The 20,286-nt window shown below is 56.9% G+C and overlaps 1 protein-coding gene and 1 long non-coding RNA gene across 2 annotated transcripts; one reads left to right on the plus strand and one right to left on the minus strand.

The window, feature by feature from the left end:
* Nucleotides 1–38: 38 nt before the first annotated feature.
* On the minus strand, nt 39–11,678 carry XKRX (XK related X-linked). The gene is made up of 4 exons (XM_027742762.2): nt 11,404–11,678; nt 4,537–4,891; nt 2,227–2,486; nt 39–1,389 (listed from the first exon to the last, which is right to left on the minus strand). Exons 2-4 carry the CDS (start codon nt 4,827–4,829, stop codon nt 644–646), a joined length of 1,299 nt encoding a protein of 432 aa, XP_027598563.1. The 5' UTR covers nt 4,830–4,891; nt 11,404–11,678; the 3' UTR covers nt 39–643.
* A 4,744-nt stretch (nt 11,679–16,422) lies between these two features.
* On the plus strand, nt 16,423–18,906 carry LOC120323462. Its single transcript, XR_005563931.1, has 3 exons — nt 16,423–16,507; nt 16,590–17,227; nt 17,537–18,906. It is a non-coding gene; the product is annotated as an uncharacterized LOC120323462 (long non-coding RNA).
* Nucleotides 18,907–20,286: the final 1,380 nt, after the last annotated feature.

Here is a 20,286-nt window from a genome sequence, read left to right on the forward strand (position 1 = left end):
CCTCTGCATGAGTCACTGCCAGCACCCAGACACGCAGCCACAGCAAAGTTTCTTTACTGCTTAAAACAGTCCCAATGGCACCCATGGCCCAAGGTCACAGTATGCATCCTAGCAGCAGGTGGGGGTGTAGGGGCACCCCATGGGCTGTGCACTGCACAGCAGCCAGCTTGCAGGTGATTTGGGCACCCCACAAGTCCTTGAATCGTAGAATCACAGAATAGTTTGGATTGGAAGGGACCTCTGAAGGCCACCTAGTCCAATTCCCCTGCCATCGGCAGGGATATCTTCACCTAGACCAGGTTGCTCAGAGCCCCATCCAACCTGGCCTTGAATATGTTCAGGAATGAGATGTCCACCATCTCTCTGGGCAACCTGTGCCAGTGCCTCACCACTCCCATTGTAAGAAACTCCTTTCTTGTATCAAATCCAAATCAACCCTCCTTCATGTTCATATGCATGGTCCTGGGCAGGTGAGCACATTCCTGTCCCCCTGTCACTGTGAAGACACACTGGGACTGGCTGCCACTGCAGCACCAGGCAGTGCCTGGCTCATGCTGCGAGCATCCTCTGACTGCTGGTGCAGCCCAGTGCTGTCCATCCCCATGCCTGCAGTCAGCTGGAAGAGATGGGTGCTAGCTGTGCCTCAGACAATGCTGTGCCTCACACCGGGCTCAAAGGGTGCCTCGAGGCACAGTGGGGTCCCTGGTGGGTGCCGGTGGCAGCAGACACAGTGCAGGAAGTCAGCGACGTTGTGCCGGAAGAGCTGGCGGCATGGGTGTAGGTACTGGAAGAAGAGGAGCATGAAGTAGATGCCCAGGCAGTAGCCAAGGAGCAGCTGCACTACCAGCAGTGGGGTGCAGACATTCTCATAGACGTCTGTTTTGAAGAAGTACCAGAGGATGACGAGGGCCGTGTTCTCGGCCAGCCGGGCCACGTAATACACGGCCAGGCGGCCCCAGTTCTGCGACTTGTCGATGAGGTCCCGGTCGGCCAGTTTGAGCTGCACGGCCGACCAGCAGAACATGTTGATGCTGGCATAGAGGAGGGTGAAGGCGCAAAGCACCACCACTGTGCCTACATGGCTGAAGTTCTTCTCGATGTTGTCGGGCAGGCGGGTGCCACTGCGCCAGAACTGCACCCAGGGCAAGAAGAAGACCACCAGCAGGTTGGCCAGGGCAATGGGGATGATCCAGTGCTTGAAGACGGTGCTGAAAAGCACAAGGACGGCCACGCGGGTGGAGATCTCCAGGCTGCGCCACAGCACAATGCAGAGGAAGGCCAGTGGCCGCAGCTGGACCTTGTAGTCATCGTACTTGACCTGGATGGCCAGGATGTTGCAGACGAGCGCTCCGTAGGTGACCGACACCAGGCAGATGGCCATGAGGACGGCTGCAGAGGGAGAGAGTAGGGGAGTCAGGCAGCATCAGGGACTGCACTGTGTGTCCAGCCTCTCTGCTGCCTGAGGTGCAAAGCCTGGGGTGCCAGCTCCATGTGGGAAACATGGGGTCCCAATCCTGGGTGAGAAGTGTAGGGTGCCAAACCCTGGGGCTCACAGCAGGAAGCTCAGTGTGAGCACTGCTGGGACAGCTCACGGCTGGTGGTGACAGTCCCCATGATGAGGTGACTTCGAGGGGAGCTGCTGGCAGCAGGAGGTTCTGCCTGGCTTGGTAGCATGCAGAAGTGGGAGTTAAAAGCTTGCTCTGGCACATCCACCCCCAAGCACATAAACATCCTGGGAGCTCGCAAGGGAGCCTGGGAGTGGGAGTGCTGGCTTAGGAGCTCCGGCTGTTGGGAAAGGTAGAGAAATAGATCCAGTGGAAGGACTGTAGGGAACCCAGAGGCTGTAGCTAGACAGAAAAAAACTAATGGAGACTGGAGCAGGCTGGGGCAGGCACCTGCCATTTTTATGGGACAGGGCACTGAGGGGATGGCATGGCTCTATAGGGCAGATACCCACAGGCATCGGGGCTGGGAGCAGAGCCTGGCACCTCAGTCATGGCCAACTCTTCCCACTGTCTTCATCCCCACTGCAAGCCGAAAAGCAGAGAGCTGATGAGTGCCCAACTTCTGTGGGTTGTGCTCCACCTTTAGGGGAGTCTAGTGGCAGTTGTGATCCCAGAAACAACTGCTTGGATTGCTTGGATGCCACATTGGCACACACAGCCAAGGAGCTGGCACTGTGCCCTGGTGGGGTTCCTAGGGAGCCCACATGCCAGGCACCCTTACCTCGGGCAACAGGGACGTACTTCTCCAAGACACTGATGTAGAGCTGGACGGTGAGCTGCGGGGTGGAGCCCAGGAAGGCCTGGATGACAGCCATGCGTTTGAAAGCGTTGCGGTGCGTGGCCAGCCGGCGCTCCGAGTGTCCCACCTCCTGCTCCATCTCCACCTCGTAGCCTTTCCGCAGCCAGCGCTTGCGGGTAATGGTGACGTAGGGCTCCTCCTTCTTCCCTGACTTGCAGTACACCAGCAGGGCCTCCATGCACCTGTGGAGACATAGGAGCTGTCACCCCACCAGCTGCCACCCTGCCAGCCCCCCTGCTGACCCCCAGCCCCACTCCTGGCATGTCTAGCAGACTCTTTCCTGGTGCTGGCCAGACCATCCTCCTGCTGAGTGCAGCCCAACTGATTTGGGCAACTGTCCAGCAGTGCTGTGGGCGGTTCCTGGCCCTGGGATGGCAAGATGATGGCAGAGTCACACCCGGATCACGAAGGTGCCTCGTGGCTGCTCCTCTGCTCCAGCACTCTGGATGAATCATATGAGGCAGAGGAGCAACAGTTGCCCCAGCGAGGGCAACTCGTGAGGTGAAACAGCTGCTGCAAGAGGTGCAGCATCCAGGGTACAGAAACAGTGGCTCTGCTGGGAGCTACAGCTGCAGGAAGGTGTTAATCGCCTTTGGGCTCTGTTTTCCCAACTGGCAAAAACCTCTTCCTCTAATCAGAGGGAAGAGAAACTCTGATATTGTCTTTGATCTCTGCTCTTGAGCAGAAGAAGGCTTCCACGCTTCCTTCTTGGTGGGGACAGCAGGAAGGGGAGCGCAGGGTGAAGCTGTGTGTGACATGGGCAGATAAGACAGCGCTTCCGCAGGCCCTCTTCCGCGGGGCATCCTCACGTGTGGGTGGGGATGTGACTTTCTCCTGTGCTGCTCCTCACTGCGAGGGCGGGGGATCCCCAGCCCCTCCACACACAGCCATGGGGTGGATGTGCATGGCAAGAGGCAATCAGCAGAGGAGGATTCATCTGACAGGCTTGGCTCATGCCTGGGGACTAGCTAGCCCTGGGACCAACAGGATATCATTAGGGCAGCAGAAATTTATCTGCATCAGACCCAAACGGAATGAGGTTTTTGGATAAATTCTCTCGGCAGATCAGGCCAGTGCACATGGCTCATTGCAAACTTGAATGGGAAAACGGTTTCATCCCAAAGGCCCGGCTTCAAGTGCAGTCCCAGCTGGCTCCTAGTGCCCTGCCAGACCTTCTCAGCAGGCTGGGTTCCATCTCCGGCCTGAGCAGACGGCTGAGGCAGTCTACCCCGGGCAGCTCCAGCTGGCTCTTGCAAGCAGCCAAGCTCCACCATAACCATCTCAGACAGCCTTGGTCAGTGTGGTGAGACCCATGACACCACCACAGGCCACCATGGGCTGGCAGCACTGAGGTGAGGCCCCCCAGTAACCTCTGAAGATTGGATGTGGTGACAAGGACACTTCCAGCACTCTGCTTGTTTCGGTGATGGAGGAAATGGGGTGCAGGCCACTGTATTTTCGCAGTTCTGTGGGCCCCAAAGAGCGGCTCCTGGCCCACCCTTGGAGATGGCAGCTCTGCCTTGCCTCCTGCTGTGCATTCTCACTGAGAAGGGTGGCCAGGGTGACAGCAGCCCAGGAAGTACTGCAGCATTCCCAAGGAATGAGAGATCAGCACATCTCCAACTTGTGCAATATCCACCCCCTCACTGCCGTCTTCCCAACATGGTCCAGTGGCTCACCAGTTCCCATGCCAGCCCCAATCCTGTACCCAGTTCCTCTCATCCATGTCCCATAATCCCACCTGTTCCAGGTCTGGGGACCTTCTCTGAGGGTGCTCCTATTCACCCTCGAGCACCCAGTCAGGATTCCCATCTGTGCTCCCGGCAAGGAGATGGCAAACCCCAGACGCTGGGAGAGCCTCTGGTGGCAGCACTCTGTGAAGTGCCTTTCCAGCAGCTGGCATGCAACAGGCTGGCAGAGCCACGTCCTGCCCGGAGAGGGGTCCAGCAGGCAGGAGCGCCCGTTGCACCACTAGGGAGGGAGGGGAGAGCAGGGGACCCCCTGGAGCCGGGAGCAGCAGCAGCTCCGGGGAGGAGGGACGAGGAGCCGGCAGGAGCAGCTCCGGGCACACCGGACATATGGCTGCTGACAGGCGGTCCCCGGGGCGCCCGTCCTGCCCGGCACCGGTTCCCGCTCTCATCCGGTCCCCGCGGACGTGCCGGGGGTCTCCGTGTACCTGCCAGGGGTCCACGCACCCGTGCGGGGGGTCCCCGCGCCCCCGGCTGTGCTCACCTGATAACGGGGCCAAGCTGGAGCAGGTGCATGAGCAGAACGAGGGGCCGGTCGCGGCTGAGGTCGCGGTGCACGAAGGTGAGGGTGAGCTGCACCAGGACGGAGGGGCAGAGCACGAAGAAGATGGTGAGCGCCAGCCAGAAGCGGTCGTCGGAGTGGCTGTAGGAGAGGCAGAGCACAGTGGCCGCCGCCCCCTCCCCGCAGAACAGCGCCGTCGAGAAGACGATGCTGAGCGGCAGCTTCCCCCGCGACGGGGCGGCGGCGGGCGGGCGGTCCCCGCTCGGGCTGTCCATCGCGGCCCCGGCCCGGCCCGGCCCGGCCCGGGCTCTCAGCCCCGCCGCGGCGCCATCCCGGGCTGCAGCGGAGAGAAGAGCGGCGCTGCGGGGCGGGACGGGGCGGGGCGGGGCTCCCCCGCCGCACCGAGTCCCGACGGGCGGCACCGCACCGGCACCGCTCCGGGACTGCCCCGACGGGCCCCGACCCTCCAGCCCAGGGTCCCCCCTCCAGGTATCCCAGCCCCACCCTGCCCGCCAGCCTCCTGCGCTGGGGCCCCCTGCAACTGCTGTACCCTGATCCCAACCAGGCGTAGAGCCCTCTGCCCCAGGAAATCCCCACCTGTGCCCCTGCCCCAACAACCCTGCCTTTGACAGGGATCTTCTACCGAGGACTCCTTGTCTCTGCAGGGAAACCCCACCCCAGGACATCCCCAACATGGCCAGGATCCCCCTGCTCCCGCAGCACCCACCCTGGGACTCCCATTTCCCCAGCTATAGCCCTGTCAACCCCCATGCTACAACTTGCATGTGCTCTGGGGTCTCTGGGGTCCTCCTCAGGACCTCTCAGTCAAATCCTGACCCAATCATGTCTTGGCAGCTACCAACACCCCAAGGTGCAGTAACATGCAGGGTCCCTCCAGGGAAGAATTGTCAGGCAGCTCCAGGGACAGCAGGGTCCCACTGTAGGGCAGGAGGGGATGCCAGCGTGGGTGCCAGCCCTGCCTGAATCAGCCAGCTGCCATAGAGCTGCCTGTACCCACTGCTGCCTCAGATCTGGGGCCTGACCCCAGCTCTGAGGCCTGACCCAATCTCCAGCCCTAGGAAGGGTATGTGGGGCCAGGCTAGGCCACCCACCAGCCTGTGGCCCTGTGCCATGTGGGGCAGCATGTGGGAGGAAGGGTATTGCCAAGGGAGGGAGCGTCTTGGTATCTCGCAAGCCAAGCTGTGGCAGGGACACCCCTTCAGGTCCGGCAAGCAGCTGGAGTCTGTATCAAGATTTGGGTTGGATGTTACAGGGGAGATGTGGCTCCTGTATCCTGAATGCTGCTGCCTCCAGCATTCAGGTGAAGACCACCTTGGCCTACAGATGAGCAACAGACTGCTTTTCCCATCAACTTCAAGGATCCCACCTTCAGAGTGATGGGTTATATGGACTTGCTGACAGAGCCAAACCTCCCATCGCTGAGCCCACCACTCAGCCCTACATCCCTCTTTTCTGTCCCACCTTGGTCACATGTACAGTGGTGGGACCACAAGGCTGTGTGGGCTGCTCCCCACCTCGATGGCCATGGTGGTCCCTGCTCTGCCCAACACACACAGTGCCCCCAGCACCAGCCCTGCCCACCTTTTCCCCATGAGCATCAGTGTGGACACGGGCAGGGATGAACACCCACTGTTTTGCCCGAGCACCCACTGCCTGTCAGATCCCTCAGTCCAGCCTGTGCACACACTGGCTGGCTGGAAGAGATGGGACAAGGCAAAGAGTGATTGACATTGGTCAGTTTTTCCTGGTTTAGGCAGACCAGGAGTTTTTAGGTAACTTTTAAAAGTCACTTAGTGCTCATCCCTCAGCAACCAGGCCAGCTCACAAGGAGATGCCCATGCTAGCAGCAGAAAAACTGTGTCCACTCACCTTCCCCATGCAAGCCAAAAGCACAAAAACTCCCAAACCCCATGCACAAGAGTTTTTCCTGTTTTACCAGGCTGGAAGCATTACCAGGGCTTTTGGTCTTATCAGCAGCAGAGCTGGGAATAAAACCACCTGAGGCGTTGGAGGCCGTGTCTCCCCCAACAGCAATTCCCACACACAAGCAATCCCTGTCTCTGCAGCTGCTCATTGCTTTTCCTTCCAAGGATGGACAGCTGCTTCAGGAAACCACAAACCCCATGAGCTCATAGGGACTGGCCTGACCAGCGGGGATGGGAGATCTACATGACAGCTCAGTTCTGGCATGATAGTTACATATTTTCAAGCTGTTTTTGGAAAACAGCCTCTCCAAAAAAAACCTCCAGAGTGTGAAGGGATGTGTTTAAAACACAGGAGGAGCCTGCCACCAGCCAGAGGCCAGCTGGGGTGGGAGCTGTGCACAGCAGCAGCTGTGCCCAGCTGGGTGCTCAGCCAGTGGTGGCACATCATGCGGTGCTGCCAGCTGCACCCACAGCTCTGTATGAGCAGCAAGAGCAATGCGCCCTTTGTACCATTTATGAAACTTCCACTTACCCAAATTAAAAGCATTCCCCAGGAGCCTGGCAGGTCACCAAGCCCTCAGCCGAGCAATGCCTGTGCTTCGACTCATCGTATTTTTAATTTCCCCTGCTTCATGATGAAATACTTGAGAGCAATTGTTTAAGCAGGCAAGAATTCCAGTCCTGTATCCATAAACCCCAGCAGCCATCAAGAGGAATGGAGAGACAAAGCATCACAGCACTTCCCATACCAGTTATTATCCTATTTTCTGACCCAAGCACGAAGAGGCAGCGGGCTGTTCACGTTGTGAGTCACCTCTGCAGCCTGACCCCACCTGTCCACAGCTCAGCACTGTAAACAGCAGATAGGCCATAAAAGTGATCTGTGTCACAGATAGCATCAGCCAGGGATCCTGTCCCACTGCCCTGCCACTCCCTGTAAGCTCCACGCCTACACCTCCACCTGTGAGCCCAGCACGGCTGGGGCTGCACAGACACCCTGGGACACCACTGTCACAGAGCAACTGCCTGACCCAGGGCTGTCACAAGCCAGTAGGGCACTGGGGGTGTCCTACCCCATTGTTCCTATGTTCAGTGGCTGGATCCTGGGTGCCTGCTGGCTGACCCTTGTTCTGAGTCCTCCCAGGAGTGGAACAGCCCCCGGGCTGGTGGAGATGAAGTGATGTGGAATCATAGAATATGCTGGAAAGGACCCACTATGATCATCGAGTCCAACTACTGGCCCTGCACAGGACAGCCCCAAGAATCACACCATGTGACTAAGAATGTTGTCCAAATGCTTCTTGAGCTCTGTCAGGCCTGGTGCTGTGACCACTTCCCTGGGAAGCCTGTTCCAATGCCTGACCACTTTCTGGGTGAAGATATCTATCTGATATCTAACCTAAACCTACCCTGATGCAGCTTCATGCCATTAAGTGACATCCGAGATGATGTGAAACTGCCCTGGAAGTGCCCATCAGGTACCAACTCAAGGTACCAAACAGAAGGGGACTGTTCTGGCTTCTCATCTGCCTGTATCACCAATAGAGCAGCAGCAGGATGAGGACAATGATTGTCCCCCTGTACTGGGCACTGCTGAGGCCGCACTTCAAATCCCATGGTCAGTTTTGGGCCCCTCACTTCAAGTAAGACATTGAGGGACTGGAGCATGTCCAGAGAAGGGCAACAAAGCCAGTGAAGGGTCTAGAGGGTAAGTCTGATGAAGAGAGGCTGAGGGAGCTGGGGGGACTCCGCCTGGAGAAAAGGGGGCTCAGGGGAGCTTTTATTGCTCTCCACAACTACCTGAAAGGAGGTTGTAGTCAGGTGGGGGTCACTCTCTTTCCCAAGTAACAAGCTACAGGACAAGAGGAAATGGCCTCAAGTTGTAGCAGAGAAGGTTTAGATTGGATACTAGGAAACAAATCTTCACTGAAGGGATGGTCAGACGTTGGAACAGACTCCCCAGGGAAGTGGTGGAGTCACCATCCCTGAAAGTGCTCAAAAAACCTCTAGATGTGGCACTTGGGGGTATGGTTTAACGGTAAACTTTACAGTGCTGGGTTAATTGTTGTACTCGATGATCTTAGAGGATCTTCCCAACCTTAATGATTCTGTGGTTCTATGATCTCTAGGACCACTTAGGAAATTGAGGAGTTTAGGTGGGATGCATGTTACTTCTGTTACAGAAGCTCGTAGAAGCTCATGTTTTTTCCAAACCTGACTGTCAGGAGCTGGAGCTGGAGAAAAAGGCAGAGGGCAGGAGAAACCAATTTTCCCTGCACAAGAGTGGCACAGTGTCACCTGAGTCCCTTCCCCATGTTTTTCTGCAGGCATCAGCATTCAGGAGTCTCCCTCTACCTGTGAATGCCCAAGGCACTGGCTGGAGTCCTACCATCATGTGTGGATGTCAATTCTCCTGTCTCCACAAGTGTCTGCCCTGTCTTGGAGAGCTTCCCAGCTTCATTAATATCTTAATCCCAGCCTTTATTATTTTTTTTAATCCCAGTGTTCACACAACACACTTTGCACAAAGGGCAGTGGCTGTGGTGGCCACCCACTGTGGGAAATGCAGGGTTTGCTGTGCAGCTTTTCCAGCCCCTTGGATGCCTGCGGATGTGCCAGGGCATTTGTGTGCGGGATTGTGGATGTGGGGTGGGAACAGGCTCCTTCACCAGCTCTCACTCTCGAAATAGCCATGTCTGCTTTACACATGCCTGTCTGGTGGCTCAGCTCCTGTAAAAGGAGAAGAGAAAAGCTGTTTGGAAAAGGCAGGGAGCTCTGAGCCAGAGCTCTTAAAGAGCCCAGGTGGGGAGAGCTGCCAGCATGCTCCCCAAGCTCTCCTCTCCTCACTGCACTAGGACCTGGAGCAGACATCGCTCCCAGGGTGCTTGTTGGGACATGCCAAGAGCACACTGCTGCCTTTCCAAATATAGCCCTGCACACATAGGTGGAGGCAGCTGCTCAGGGTGTGGGGATGGCCAAGCTTCCCTGCTTCAGATCTGAAACCACCTCAGGAACACGATCTGTGCAGGGGATTAAACATTCAGCTGCTGCCGCATGGGGCGATGGTGGGAATGTGTTGATCTCCCAAACACCCAGTGCGCTGGATGAAGTGGAAATCAAAAAGTGCCCCCCCACTTGACATGCTGTGAGCAGGGGACACAGTTGTGTCCCCCTCAGTGCAGCCACTCCATCCTGACTAGCGGGGTTGGGAGATTCTGAGGAATCCATGAGCTAGGAATTTTTTACTTAGTTTGGAAATAGCTTTGCAAATGACTGGTTTCCACAGGCTAAACTGTTTGGATTTTGCATTGCTTTCTCAGTAGCCCAGCTGTATTTTTTCCTGCCCCAGCAGTCTGTGGAATAGTTTCCGGCTGGGGAAATATTTATTCCAGTCGCTTCATCATGTGACTGCTTTTACCGCTTCAGTTCCTCACCCAGCTTCGGTCCCTGGTCCTCCTGGGAGAAAAACAGATGCTTGTGCTGAGGACCTCATCTCTCTAAATCTCACTGGAAGCTGTGCTGAGCCCACTGGGATCCAGACACTGGGCTTCCAGAGCCAGGATGCCTGCCTGCAGAGCATGGGCCATATTAACTGCTGCCTCACAGCTTCAATTCTTTAACAAGAAAGCAGAGTTACCTTTGGGTGCATTTATAGGTCTTTGCTATAAATACACATTTTGAAGTCATGCCTCCTTGGCTACAGTCCCAGCTCAGGCAGCAGGTAATGCTGTAACACTAAACCAGGCAGGAAGGGTTAAAATTACCTTTAATTGACTGATTCCCCCTGGGTCCCCCCTGCTGTAAGAGTATACAGCCCTGACAGTGTTATAACCCAGCCAGGCTGCCTGTGCCTGCCCAGGCATTCTGGCAGGCAGGAGGATTGGTTTACACTCTCCTATTCCCCATGCAGGAAAGCAGAAGGAGCACTGTAATGCTCTCAGCAAAACCATTATAGAAGCCCAGATAGGGCTTGTAGCCATCACAGAGGCTTCCTAGAGCTGTGTGTATGGCACAGGAGCAAGCTGGCAGCTTGTCTTGCAGCAGGGAGCAGAGCAAAGAGAGTGCTCAAATCCAAACCTCTCCCAGGAATTTGTGTGTGCTTTGGCTGGGAAGTACCCTGCCAGAAATTGGGTGAAGAGCAAACAGCTCCCTGCACATTTCCTGCTTGCTTCTGCATCTGACACAGGGTGATGGTACTGGCGTGGGAGAGCAAAGAATGCTCTGGAAAAACAATCTCCCTTACCCAAAATAGCTTGTGGAATGGTTGCTGCCATTGGGATGCAAACCGTCCATGCTCCTTGGTACTACGCCAGCAAACCTGCCTGGTGCCCCAATTCCTCACCAACCAGGTCTCTATGTCACAGCCTGTAATTATCTTGTGTTCCCAGCCTGACTGTGGGGTGTTTGCCTGTAATTAGCTCTTGGGATTTAGGAGCTGGTATGATCCAGGGTTATCGTTAGTCACCAGTGCCATGCTGGGATTTAAAGGGACAATGCGGTTGTTTGCATATCTACCACCTCAGTGTGCTGTCAGGCAGTATGTTAAATAGAAAGATGAGTCTCTCCTCAAAGCCTATGAGTGACCTTGCCCCCCACAGATCCCTTTCTAGGCAGAGTTGATGCAGCTCCAAGTAAAGCAGAACAGCTTGCTAATATTTCCGCTGTGACTTTTTGGTCTTTGCCATCACCTTGTCTCTGGTGTCACCCCAGCTCAAGGCCCTCAGTAAAGGCTGTGGTCAGTCCCTATAAGCCCCTATAGCTCTGCACTGCCCATCATGTTCCCTTGCAAACCATCGTTCCCCATGTGAAAGCTTCCCAGCCATCCCTCCCACTCTGCCTTTTGCCCCAGGGGTGTCAAGCAGGGTTCCCAGTGCACCCGATGCCGGCTCAGGCACATACTCACGGGGTCTAGGGAAGCCGAGGCAGGGCAGCCCGCCAGCCCGCGTCCATCTGCGCTTCTCCACGGTCCCTGTGGTTTCGTCTCATTCCCTCGCCTGCGACACTCCAGCAGGCAGAAATAGCCCCAAAGCACGTGCCACCTTCTGGGGAGCGATGCCAGGGGCCAGGCAGCCCCAGCACCTCAGGCACAGCCCCCCCTCAGGGGCTCCTGGTGGCACCAGAGTGTCCAGCCCAGCACCGTGCCGGGGCACAGTCCGGGCACAGCGCTGTTGAGGAACATCTTCATTCATCCACCAAGATAATAAATTCTGCCTTAGAGTTTCTCACCTGGCAACAGTCACCAAGGAAACGAGAATGGCTGCTGCGGGTCCCCACTGGTGCTGCCTGGGGGGTCCCCATGGCCCTGGCAGAGGGTCTCCAGCTGCACCCTGTCTGGTCATCTGTGTGGGCAAAGGGCCAGTCACTCACTTGTAACCTGAGCCCAGGCACAGCAGAATGCCCATCGATGCAGGCTTGGCCTTTGCACCACCTCTCCAGAGCCGAGTGTGGGTTTCATCAGGTTTGGGGTGGATTTTGAGGTTTTCTTGGCTGTTGATCCTAGTGTGTGTGCGTTGGGAGGAGTGAACTGGAGCTACCTCAGGCTCCTGGGGGTTTTCCCTGTCCCTGGCACTGGTTTGGTCAGGGATTTTGGACACTTGTGTTAAAAGCAGTAGTACCCCAAGTGCTCAGAGATCTCTAGAAATCCATTGTTACCAGAAGGAGATGAGCTCTTGCTACCCTTCAGGATCCCGAGCCGCTGCCTCCAGGGCTGCCTGACACATGGCACTTCCCTATTTATAGCAGCTGTGGTCGTGCCTCCTCCTATCCCCTGCCAGGCTGTCCGCTAGCAGTGCCACCCCTAAGCTCAGAGGCAGGCACTGTCTTCCAACAAGTAATTTCAGACCTAGTACAGCTAATTCTCCAAAAAGCATCCCAGCCCCATACTTCCTGCAAACCTGGCTCTGACACTGGTCCCTGCAGTTGCTGGCACAGGCACAGAAGCAATCAGGAAAGGCCATCAGGCTGGGGACAGGGTTCTGTCCCTGGGCCAGGCTAGGGTAGCTGATGTGCAGCCACTGCCATGCCATCAGTAGCACAGGGGTGACCAGTTACTGCAAATATGGCAGGTGGCTGTGATATCAGAACAGAAACTTCCTCCATCAACCATTAACCACACATGGCTCCCTGCCCATGGCACTGCCCTGGGGCACCTCCCTTGCCCAGGGTGGGTGCTGAGCTTTCCAACAGCACGTGGTGCTGGAGAAGGGTGCATAGGACTGTGCCTATCCCAGGCCTGCACCCCTGGGGCCATACTGGATGCGAGGCAGCATCTCAGCATCTTTGGCTCATGGGTGGGATTTAGTTGGTCAAGGTAGTGCTGCTGGCACTGGGTGGTTTAGCATGGACCAGTGTGAGCCAGTGGGCTTCCTGTTTGCTCCACAGTACGGCTTTTGAAGGCTCTCCTTGTCCCTCTGGACCCCACTTCCCCCACCCAGAGCTCCTGCAGCTCAGACATCCTTGTATGATTTCTTCTGCTCCACACGCAACAGCGGCAGCATGCCAGGGAGGGCAGCTCCTGCTGGGAAAAGCACCAGGAAACCTGAGAAGCAAGATAAGAGCTTCAGAGTTACAGATCAAGGAGCTGGGGCTTTTTTCCTCCACTGTTGTTTGAGGGTCTCCACCACCTCCCTGCTCCCAGCCAGGCTCCTGATGGGGCTGGCCAGTGTTTCTGTCCCAAGTGGCAAAGGACCAGCTGCCATTCAGGGGGCATTCGTGCTTCATTAGGGCATGAAATACAAGCGGTGAGCAGTGATGTCCCCCAGCCCAGCTCAGAGTGGGCCCTGGGGGGGCAGCAGTTCTGTGCACACCATGAAGCACATGATCCTTGCAGGGGCTGCAGAGAAACATCCACACGGGGATTAGGCAGCAAGGAGCCAGGGACGCTGTTCCTTAGAAGAGGAATTAACTCAGCTGGAAACCCCACATCAGGCGATGTCCCCACCAAAAGCTGTTTATGCCAGCGAGGGAAGCACGAGGCTGCCCAGCACCATGGGGGTGCAGTGGGGTGGGTGATGCAGTGTCCAGTGCAGCAGGCAGCCCCACAACACACAGTGTCCCAGCAGCCACTGGCCTGGGCCGACCCACCAGGATTAAAGGGCCTGTGAGAGTAAGTAATTTAAATCCAGATTAGATTTAAGCAGCTGCTACGCAAAGGGGATGTGAGCAGGGGTCGCAGGGTGGGGACAAGCAGGTGAGAGGCTGACTGGTACCCCTGTGATGCAAGGGGCTGTCAGGGCAGGGTCTGTCCAGCAGGTCCATGCCCATGAGGTATTGCCCAGAAGGATGGATTTTATCCCCAGGTTTGGCTTGTGCATACCAGGCTGGAGGCAGCAGCGTTGGGCCACGGGACGGGGCATCCTGGGATGAGATGCTCCCAGCCATGGGGAGAGAGCACAGGCAGGAGGATGAAGCACATGGACGCGCTGGGCTGCTCACTGAGTAGGTGCCGAAGAGAAGCCATCCCTCCACGCGGGGTTGCAGACCATGTTCCACCTCTTCTCCCACTGCTGGTCGTGGCTGCAGGCCATACAGGAGCCCATCAGGTAGGTCACTGTGCCTGCTCCTCGGGATTCCCAGGGGACACAACATTTACCCGTGTGTTTATCAGTGGTGAGGGCACCAGTGCAGTAAGAGGGTGAGAGTGGTGCCCATTGCAGGAACTGTCCCTAGACTGCTAAGCAAGGCACATGTGTGTCCTTGCTGTCCCCTGAGCAGGCAGGAGCTGGCAGGCAGGGGAGCAGACTGGGCAGGGGTGCACATGCAGGGAATGCTCCCAGCAGGATGTCCCCTGTGCAAAGTCAGCAGCTCCCCAGGAAAAATGGGGAGGATGCACTGAAACACTGCTGTGTCTGTGTGTGTCCGGAGACCCAGGTTAATTACCCCGGGACAGCACTGCAGGGGGGTCTATGGTCCTCTCCCTCGAGAGGAGACCTTACCTGCTGAAATGCTGGAGGTGGAGCCATGCCACCCACACAGCCTGGTCTGTATGTTTAAGGAAGAAAACTATACTGCAAACGACTACTGTGGCTTGTCAACAACAGGGAAGACTTTCTCTATGTGCTTTGGTGGAGCACATTGCTGGAGACCAAATAGGACTGTTTGGCAACAGGAGAAACCACCTGAGTCCAGGCAGAAGCTTGTAAAAATGTCCTTGCTACCTCTCCCTAGTTGTGTGTACTCATAATTTACTGCCAAGGAAGGAGTAATCATTGACTGCATATAAGGAAGAATCATTTTGGCCTGTGCACACCATTGCTTAGTCCTATATGATATGTAAATAAGTTCTTGCCATAGGAAGCACCTTGAAGGCTCTGCATAGTGGCTGTCCCACAGTGTTGAGGTGGCTCCAGGCATTTGTGCCTTCCCTCACCCTCTCCCAGGCACCAGAGCCCATCCCTGCCCTTGCTCCCAGCTCAGTCAGAGCCTGTGTCACTGTCCCGTACCTCTCCTGGCTGAAGCGCAGCTACTGTGGACAGGGTCCCTTGTCTGGGAGCCTGGGGGCTTGCAGTGGTCACCACTCTCCAAGGAGCACAACCTTTCTCTGGGATGCTCAGCTGCTGTTGTCACTCTGCAGAAAGGTGACCCTCCTTGTCGTGGGGCTGGACAATGCAGGGAAAACCTCTGTCATCACGGACATAGAGAAAGGTGAGGAGCAGCACCAGAGCCGGCCTCAGCTGGAGGCAGCAGCTTTATCGTCCTTTGCAACCAAGTATCCAATACCCCTAAAATACAGCCCCTGTTCTGGGGAAGTGTGCAAGGCACCAGCTGTGCCGCGGGCAGCTCTGGGAGCGGGAGCAGGGATGTGGCTGGGAGAAGAGGAGGCACATGCCGCAGGGAAGCTCCCGGGCTCCTCTGCCAGCTCTCTGCCCTCTCCCCACACACAGCACTGGCCGGGGAGGTGCTGCCCGACGCACAGCCCGGCCAGACCCGCCTGCGGGTGGACAGGTTCGAGGTGACGCTGGTGGATCTGCCCGGGGGACAGCGATCCCGCAGTTCCTGGCGCAGCCACTACAGCGGGGCCCACGGGCTCCTCTTCGTCCTGGACTCCAGTGACCTGGCACGGATGGAAGAGGCCCGCAAGGTCCTGAGTCGCGTCCTGAGCCATCCCGACATCTCCGGGAAGCCTCTCTTACTGTAAGGCTGGTCAGCGGGATGTGACCTTTGGGGTTTGAGGTGAGGGGGGTGAGTGGGAACCTGTTGCTGGGGTTGTGGGTTGCGTGCACGGGCTGCTGCGGGGGCGTGGCGTCCAGGGTGCTGTCGAGGGGTGCTGGGACATGAGGATCACAGTGGCACTTGGGAGATGGGAGCATCCCTGGAGAGGAGATGAGGAGGGGGCTACAGTGCCAGGCAAAGGCTGGGGCAACGCTTCACCTAATCTCAGCCAAACTGGGAGAAAACACCAGCCTCCCCCGCCGTCGCGCAGCGAGGCGCCCAGAAGCCGGGCTGACGGCCGCGTTCCGCTCTCCCCATGCCCCAGGCTGGCCAACAAGCAAGACGCGGCGGCCGCGCTGCTGCCCTGCGAGGTGATCGAGCGGCTGTGCCTGGAGCGGCTGGTCAACGAGAACCGCTCTCCCTGCCGCATCGTGAGTGCGGGGCTGGCCCCGCTCCCCGCTCCCGCTCCCCGCGGAACTGCGCTCCCCGGGCTGACCCCCCGCCTGCCCGCAGGAGCCCTGTGTCGCCAAACGGGGCCCCCCCGCCGGCCCGGTCCGTGCCACCCTGCAGGGGCTGCGCTGGCTCCTCCGCGCTGCCGCCGCCCCGGCCCCGCCGCCCGCCGAACCCGCACCGCCCGCCCCGAGGGCCGCCCGCGCCCGCCGGCCCGCCCGCAGGTGCATAAGGGGCTCCGCGGGTGCGTGACCCCGTCCCCGTCCTCCTCCCCACAGCGCTCGACCTCAACCGCATCGTGTTCTCGCCTCAGGGACCGGCCGCGCCCAGGGGAGGATGCTCGAGAAGGTGCGGGGAAGAACGGGGACAACCGGCCGCTGCGACCCGTCTGCCACCTCCTGCCCCTGGTGCGTGAGTGAGACCCCAGGGGTGGGACGGGGTGGAAGGGGGGCTCCTCCACTTTCTTCTCATCCTCCTTACCCTGCCCAGGAGGAGAGCACTAAGGGCACCAGGAGGAGGAAGAAAAAGGTAAAGGTGAAGAAGAAGGGCTTGGGGCAGCCGAGCCCAGCTGAGGAGCCGGAGGGACCCGGAGAAGGGGGTGACAGACATGCGGGGGCCGCTGGGGGGCTGCTGCTCCCCAACAGGGTCGGGCAGGAGGAGCCTGTGCCCACCAGGATGACCACACCCCACCCAGGTGAGAGGGGGCTATGGGAGGCTGCCAGCACTGCTGACATCAGGACCCCCAGAGCCACCCTACAGGTAGGGTTTGGAACCTGGTAATACAGCAGAATGCTGGACCACTGGTCCCCGCCATTAGCTTTGCTTGCAGACCAGCAGAGTGCAGAGCAAGGTCACAGGAGTCTGAAGGGGAAGAGGAGAGACATCTCTGAGCACCTCTGCAGGGAATGGTGCATGGAAGCAATGAAGGACTGAGGACCCGCCACCAACAGTCCTCTCAGGTGGTTCGGTGACAAAGGCATCCTTGCCCAGGTGTGGTGCCTGAAATTTTGTGTTTCTCTATCCAGTGCAGGGCATGAAAAAGAAAAAGAAGAAGAAAATCAAGAATAAAATTAAGTCGCAGGAATCTTCTGTGGAGCAGCAGCATGAGGAGGTCTCAAGCACCTTTGGTTGGTATTTCCCAGGACAGATTTTGCTGAAAGCATCAAGGAGCCTGGGCTGCTGGCAATGGGGTGTGAGCTGTGCAGGGACACTTGGCCACGGGGTGCTTGGTGTGGGGACATGGGCACAAGCAAGTGCTGCTGCAGTGCAAGGTGGTGGCTGTTGGGGAGGCAGATGCAGCTGCCTCTGCCATGAGGTGGAGTGAATGCACTGTGCTGGAGGCTGGGGTCTCCTTGCAGCCCTCACTCAGCACAGGGTGCCAGGTGGGTCCTGGAGCTGGCCCCTGGTCAGTGCCCAACTGCTTCCCTTCCTTGCAGACTTGTACCGCCGGGCGATGCTGGCTCTGAAGATGAGGCAGGAGCAGAGGAAGCAGCCATCTGCCATAACCCCCTGATCAGGGAAGGCACAAACTAGGGGATGGGTGGTCCTAGAGGACCCAGCCTGCAGAGGCAGTGAGATCCCAGACTGAAGTGGCAGTGGGATTCATGCAGGGCTGCTGGGGTGCTTTTCCAGGGCTGGCAGTCCTGGGCAATAGATTCTGGGGCATGAACAGCAGCATTGTCCTTGGTGTGGCTTGGAAACAGGGCATTTGCAGGGACGAGCCAAAAGTCCCTTTGTAAGATGCTTCTCTGGCAGATGGTTGCAAACCCATCTGAAAAGGGAACAGCCAGCCCCCTGTTAGTATTCTGTGGAAGACTCCATCTAAACCCAGATTAGCCTGTGGAAGAGAGGAAGATCAGAGCAAACATCTCAGGGGAAAAAACCTTCATCTTGAGTTGCCCTATGTCCCAGGAAAGCTGTCTTCACAGGTCAGGGGCTGACTTGGCCTGTCAATCAGTCCCTGCTTACTGCCTGGAACAGTCTCATTTCCCAGTGGTGAAGATGGGAGAGCGGTCCCAGGTGTTCTGCAGAAGACCTTCATCCAGCCCACAGCCACATCTGGCAGTGTTGTCAGGACTCCCCTCACACGGGGAAGGAGGGTTATGCCTGTGTTTGTGCATCCAGCAGCCCGTTGGTGAAAGTTTAAGTTCAATGGCAACTGGTGGTAGAGGCTGCTGGAGGCTCCTTCCCCAGGATCATTCTTCCTGATACTGCCATCCTCCCAGGAGGGACAGTGGTGACCTGCAGGAAATGCAAAATCCTCCCATGTCACTGGCAGCCTGGCACCCTGCAGCCCCAGGCAGTCACTGCTCTGTGCTCATCTCAGCTCTGAGACAGGACAGCAAGCAACATTTGCAACACAACCCATCTGTGACACAAGCCTGTCACAGGGACTGAGCTGTGCCAGAGGACTGAGCTTGTGCTGCCTGGCTCCAGTTGGGTGTATGTGCTGGGAAACCAGTCATCAGTCCTGGAAACACTATGTGAAGTCAGGAGTGGGACGGTTTTCTCTTAACACCTGCAAGAGTGTTAGGACCTGAACTGTGCATTAGTCACCTCTGTTCCCATGATTACTGATAACAGGCCTTTGTGGTTCATGGGGAAGGAAAATCACTGAAGCCCCTTGAAGGGCTGAAAAGGGAAAAGAAGAGAAACTGCAGCTACACTGCCTTGCCTGCCTGCTATAAAGTTTTGTCTAACTCTGCTGGATTGAACTGTCAGAGACTATAAGAATTCACTGTAAATAAACTGTAAATAATAAGAGCACAAATTAATACTGGCCTGTAAATACATCACTTTTAGTAAACCCCTTGTCTCTGTCTGGTGGAATTCCTTGTGATGTCAGTGCTGTGGGCAGGAGTGTACAGAAGGGACTTGCACCTGTGGAACCCCTTCTCCTGGGATGGATCAGGACCATGGGTGCCCCCAGGGGGCCAGTCCAGGCTGCCAGCCAGGGTCACAAATCTCCACAGGATTAATGGGAAAGGAACATTAAAAAACGATCCCCTCTAACAGCCCCGTCTCACACATCCACTGGGTCTGGGAGGAGGCCGAGCACTCCCAAACAGCTGGAATCCCAAAACAGCCCACGGCCCACTCGCTGTGGCTCCAGAACCATGTGGGGAGTGAGAGCTGAGTGGGTTTGGGACCGTCTGGCACAGACGGCTGCAGCCAGCTCCCTCTGGTGATCCCCGCAGCTCCCGGCACTGCAGCTCCTCAGCACCAGCAGCGGCAGCCATGCAGGGACACAGCCCTGTGTGACACCCGCACTCAGACAGGACAGCCAGCAAGGCAAGTCCAAAGGCAGAACTGGCCCAACTGGTGCTGCTGGGCAGCTGAAAAAAACTTTCCCTGAGAGCCAGCTGTAAGAAACCATTGAGGTTGATCTAACACGTTTCCCCTGACATAATGATCTCCAGCCTGTAGTGCAGATAGACAGTTAAAATATATTTCAGAATCAAATCTCCTTATCCTAGTGCTTCCATGGGTGGAGAGCAGCTAATCCCTACTACAACCAGGAGACAATCCTGGTCTGCACCAACCAGGAATACGACTTTTATCTTCTTTAGAAAGTGAGCAGCAACAACTCCATGTTAAAAATGGTCTATCTCAAAACAGCTCAGAAATATCTCAGAAATGAGATGTGATCAAAGATAAATCAAAATACATTAATTAATGGCTAATCCATGCCACTGGATAATTGTTTGGGCTGCTCCTGCCATGTGTAAGAAGCGGCGGCTGTAGCACAGCGAGCATGCCTGGGGCAGGCAGAGTGGGCAGGGTCCTTTTTTCCATATTTCTCATCCTTTTATTCATCTTACATCCCAACAGCTGAATAACCAGCAAGGGCAGGAGGTCTCTGGGGGGCATGGTCCTGGTGGCACTACCTTCTGTCAGGGGGATGAGGTGCAGCTCTGCCCAGGGTGGTCCTGGAGTGTCCAGTCTGCTGGTGGTGCACTGAGGCCAGGCGTGGGGCCCAACAGTGGTGCTTGCCTTGAGAAGAATAGCCCCAAAAAGAAGATAGTGGTGAGTGGTACTCTCCTGTGAGTTTTGGGTTTGTTGGAATGTGCTGGAATGCCAAATATGCTGAGAAGCAAATGCTCCAGCAAATGCAAATAGCAAATGCTATCTCTTGTGCATGGTATCAACAGAATTTTCTGCAGAGAGGACTGGAGCCAGCTGGGTG

This window comes from Pipra filicauda, unplaced genomic scaffold, assembly GCF_003945595.2.
Source record: "Pipra filicauda isolate LSUMZ 115617 unplaced genomic scaffold, ASM394559v2 scaffold268_size1050017_pilon, whole genome shotgun sequence".
In the NCBI taxonomy this organism is placed as follows: Eukaryota; Metazoa; Chordata; class Aves; order Passeriformes; family Pipridae; genus Pipra; species Pipra filicauda.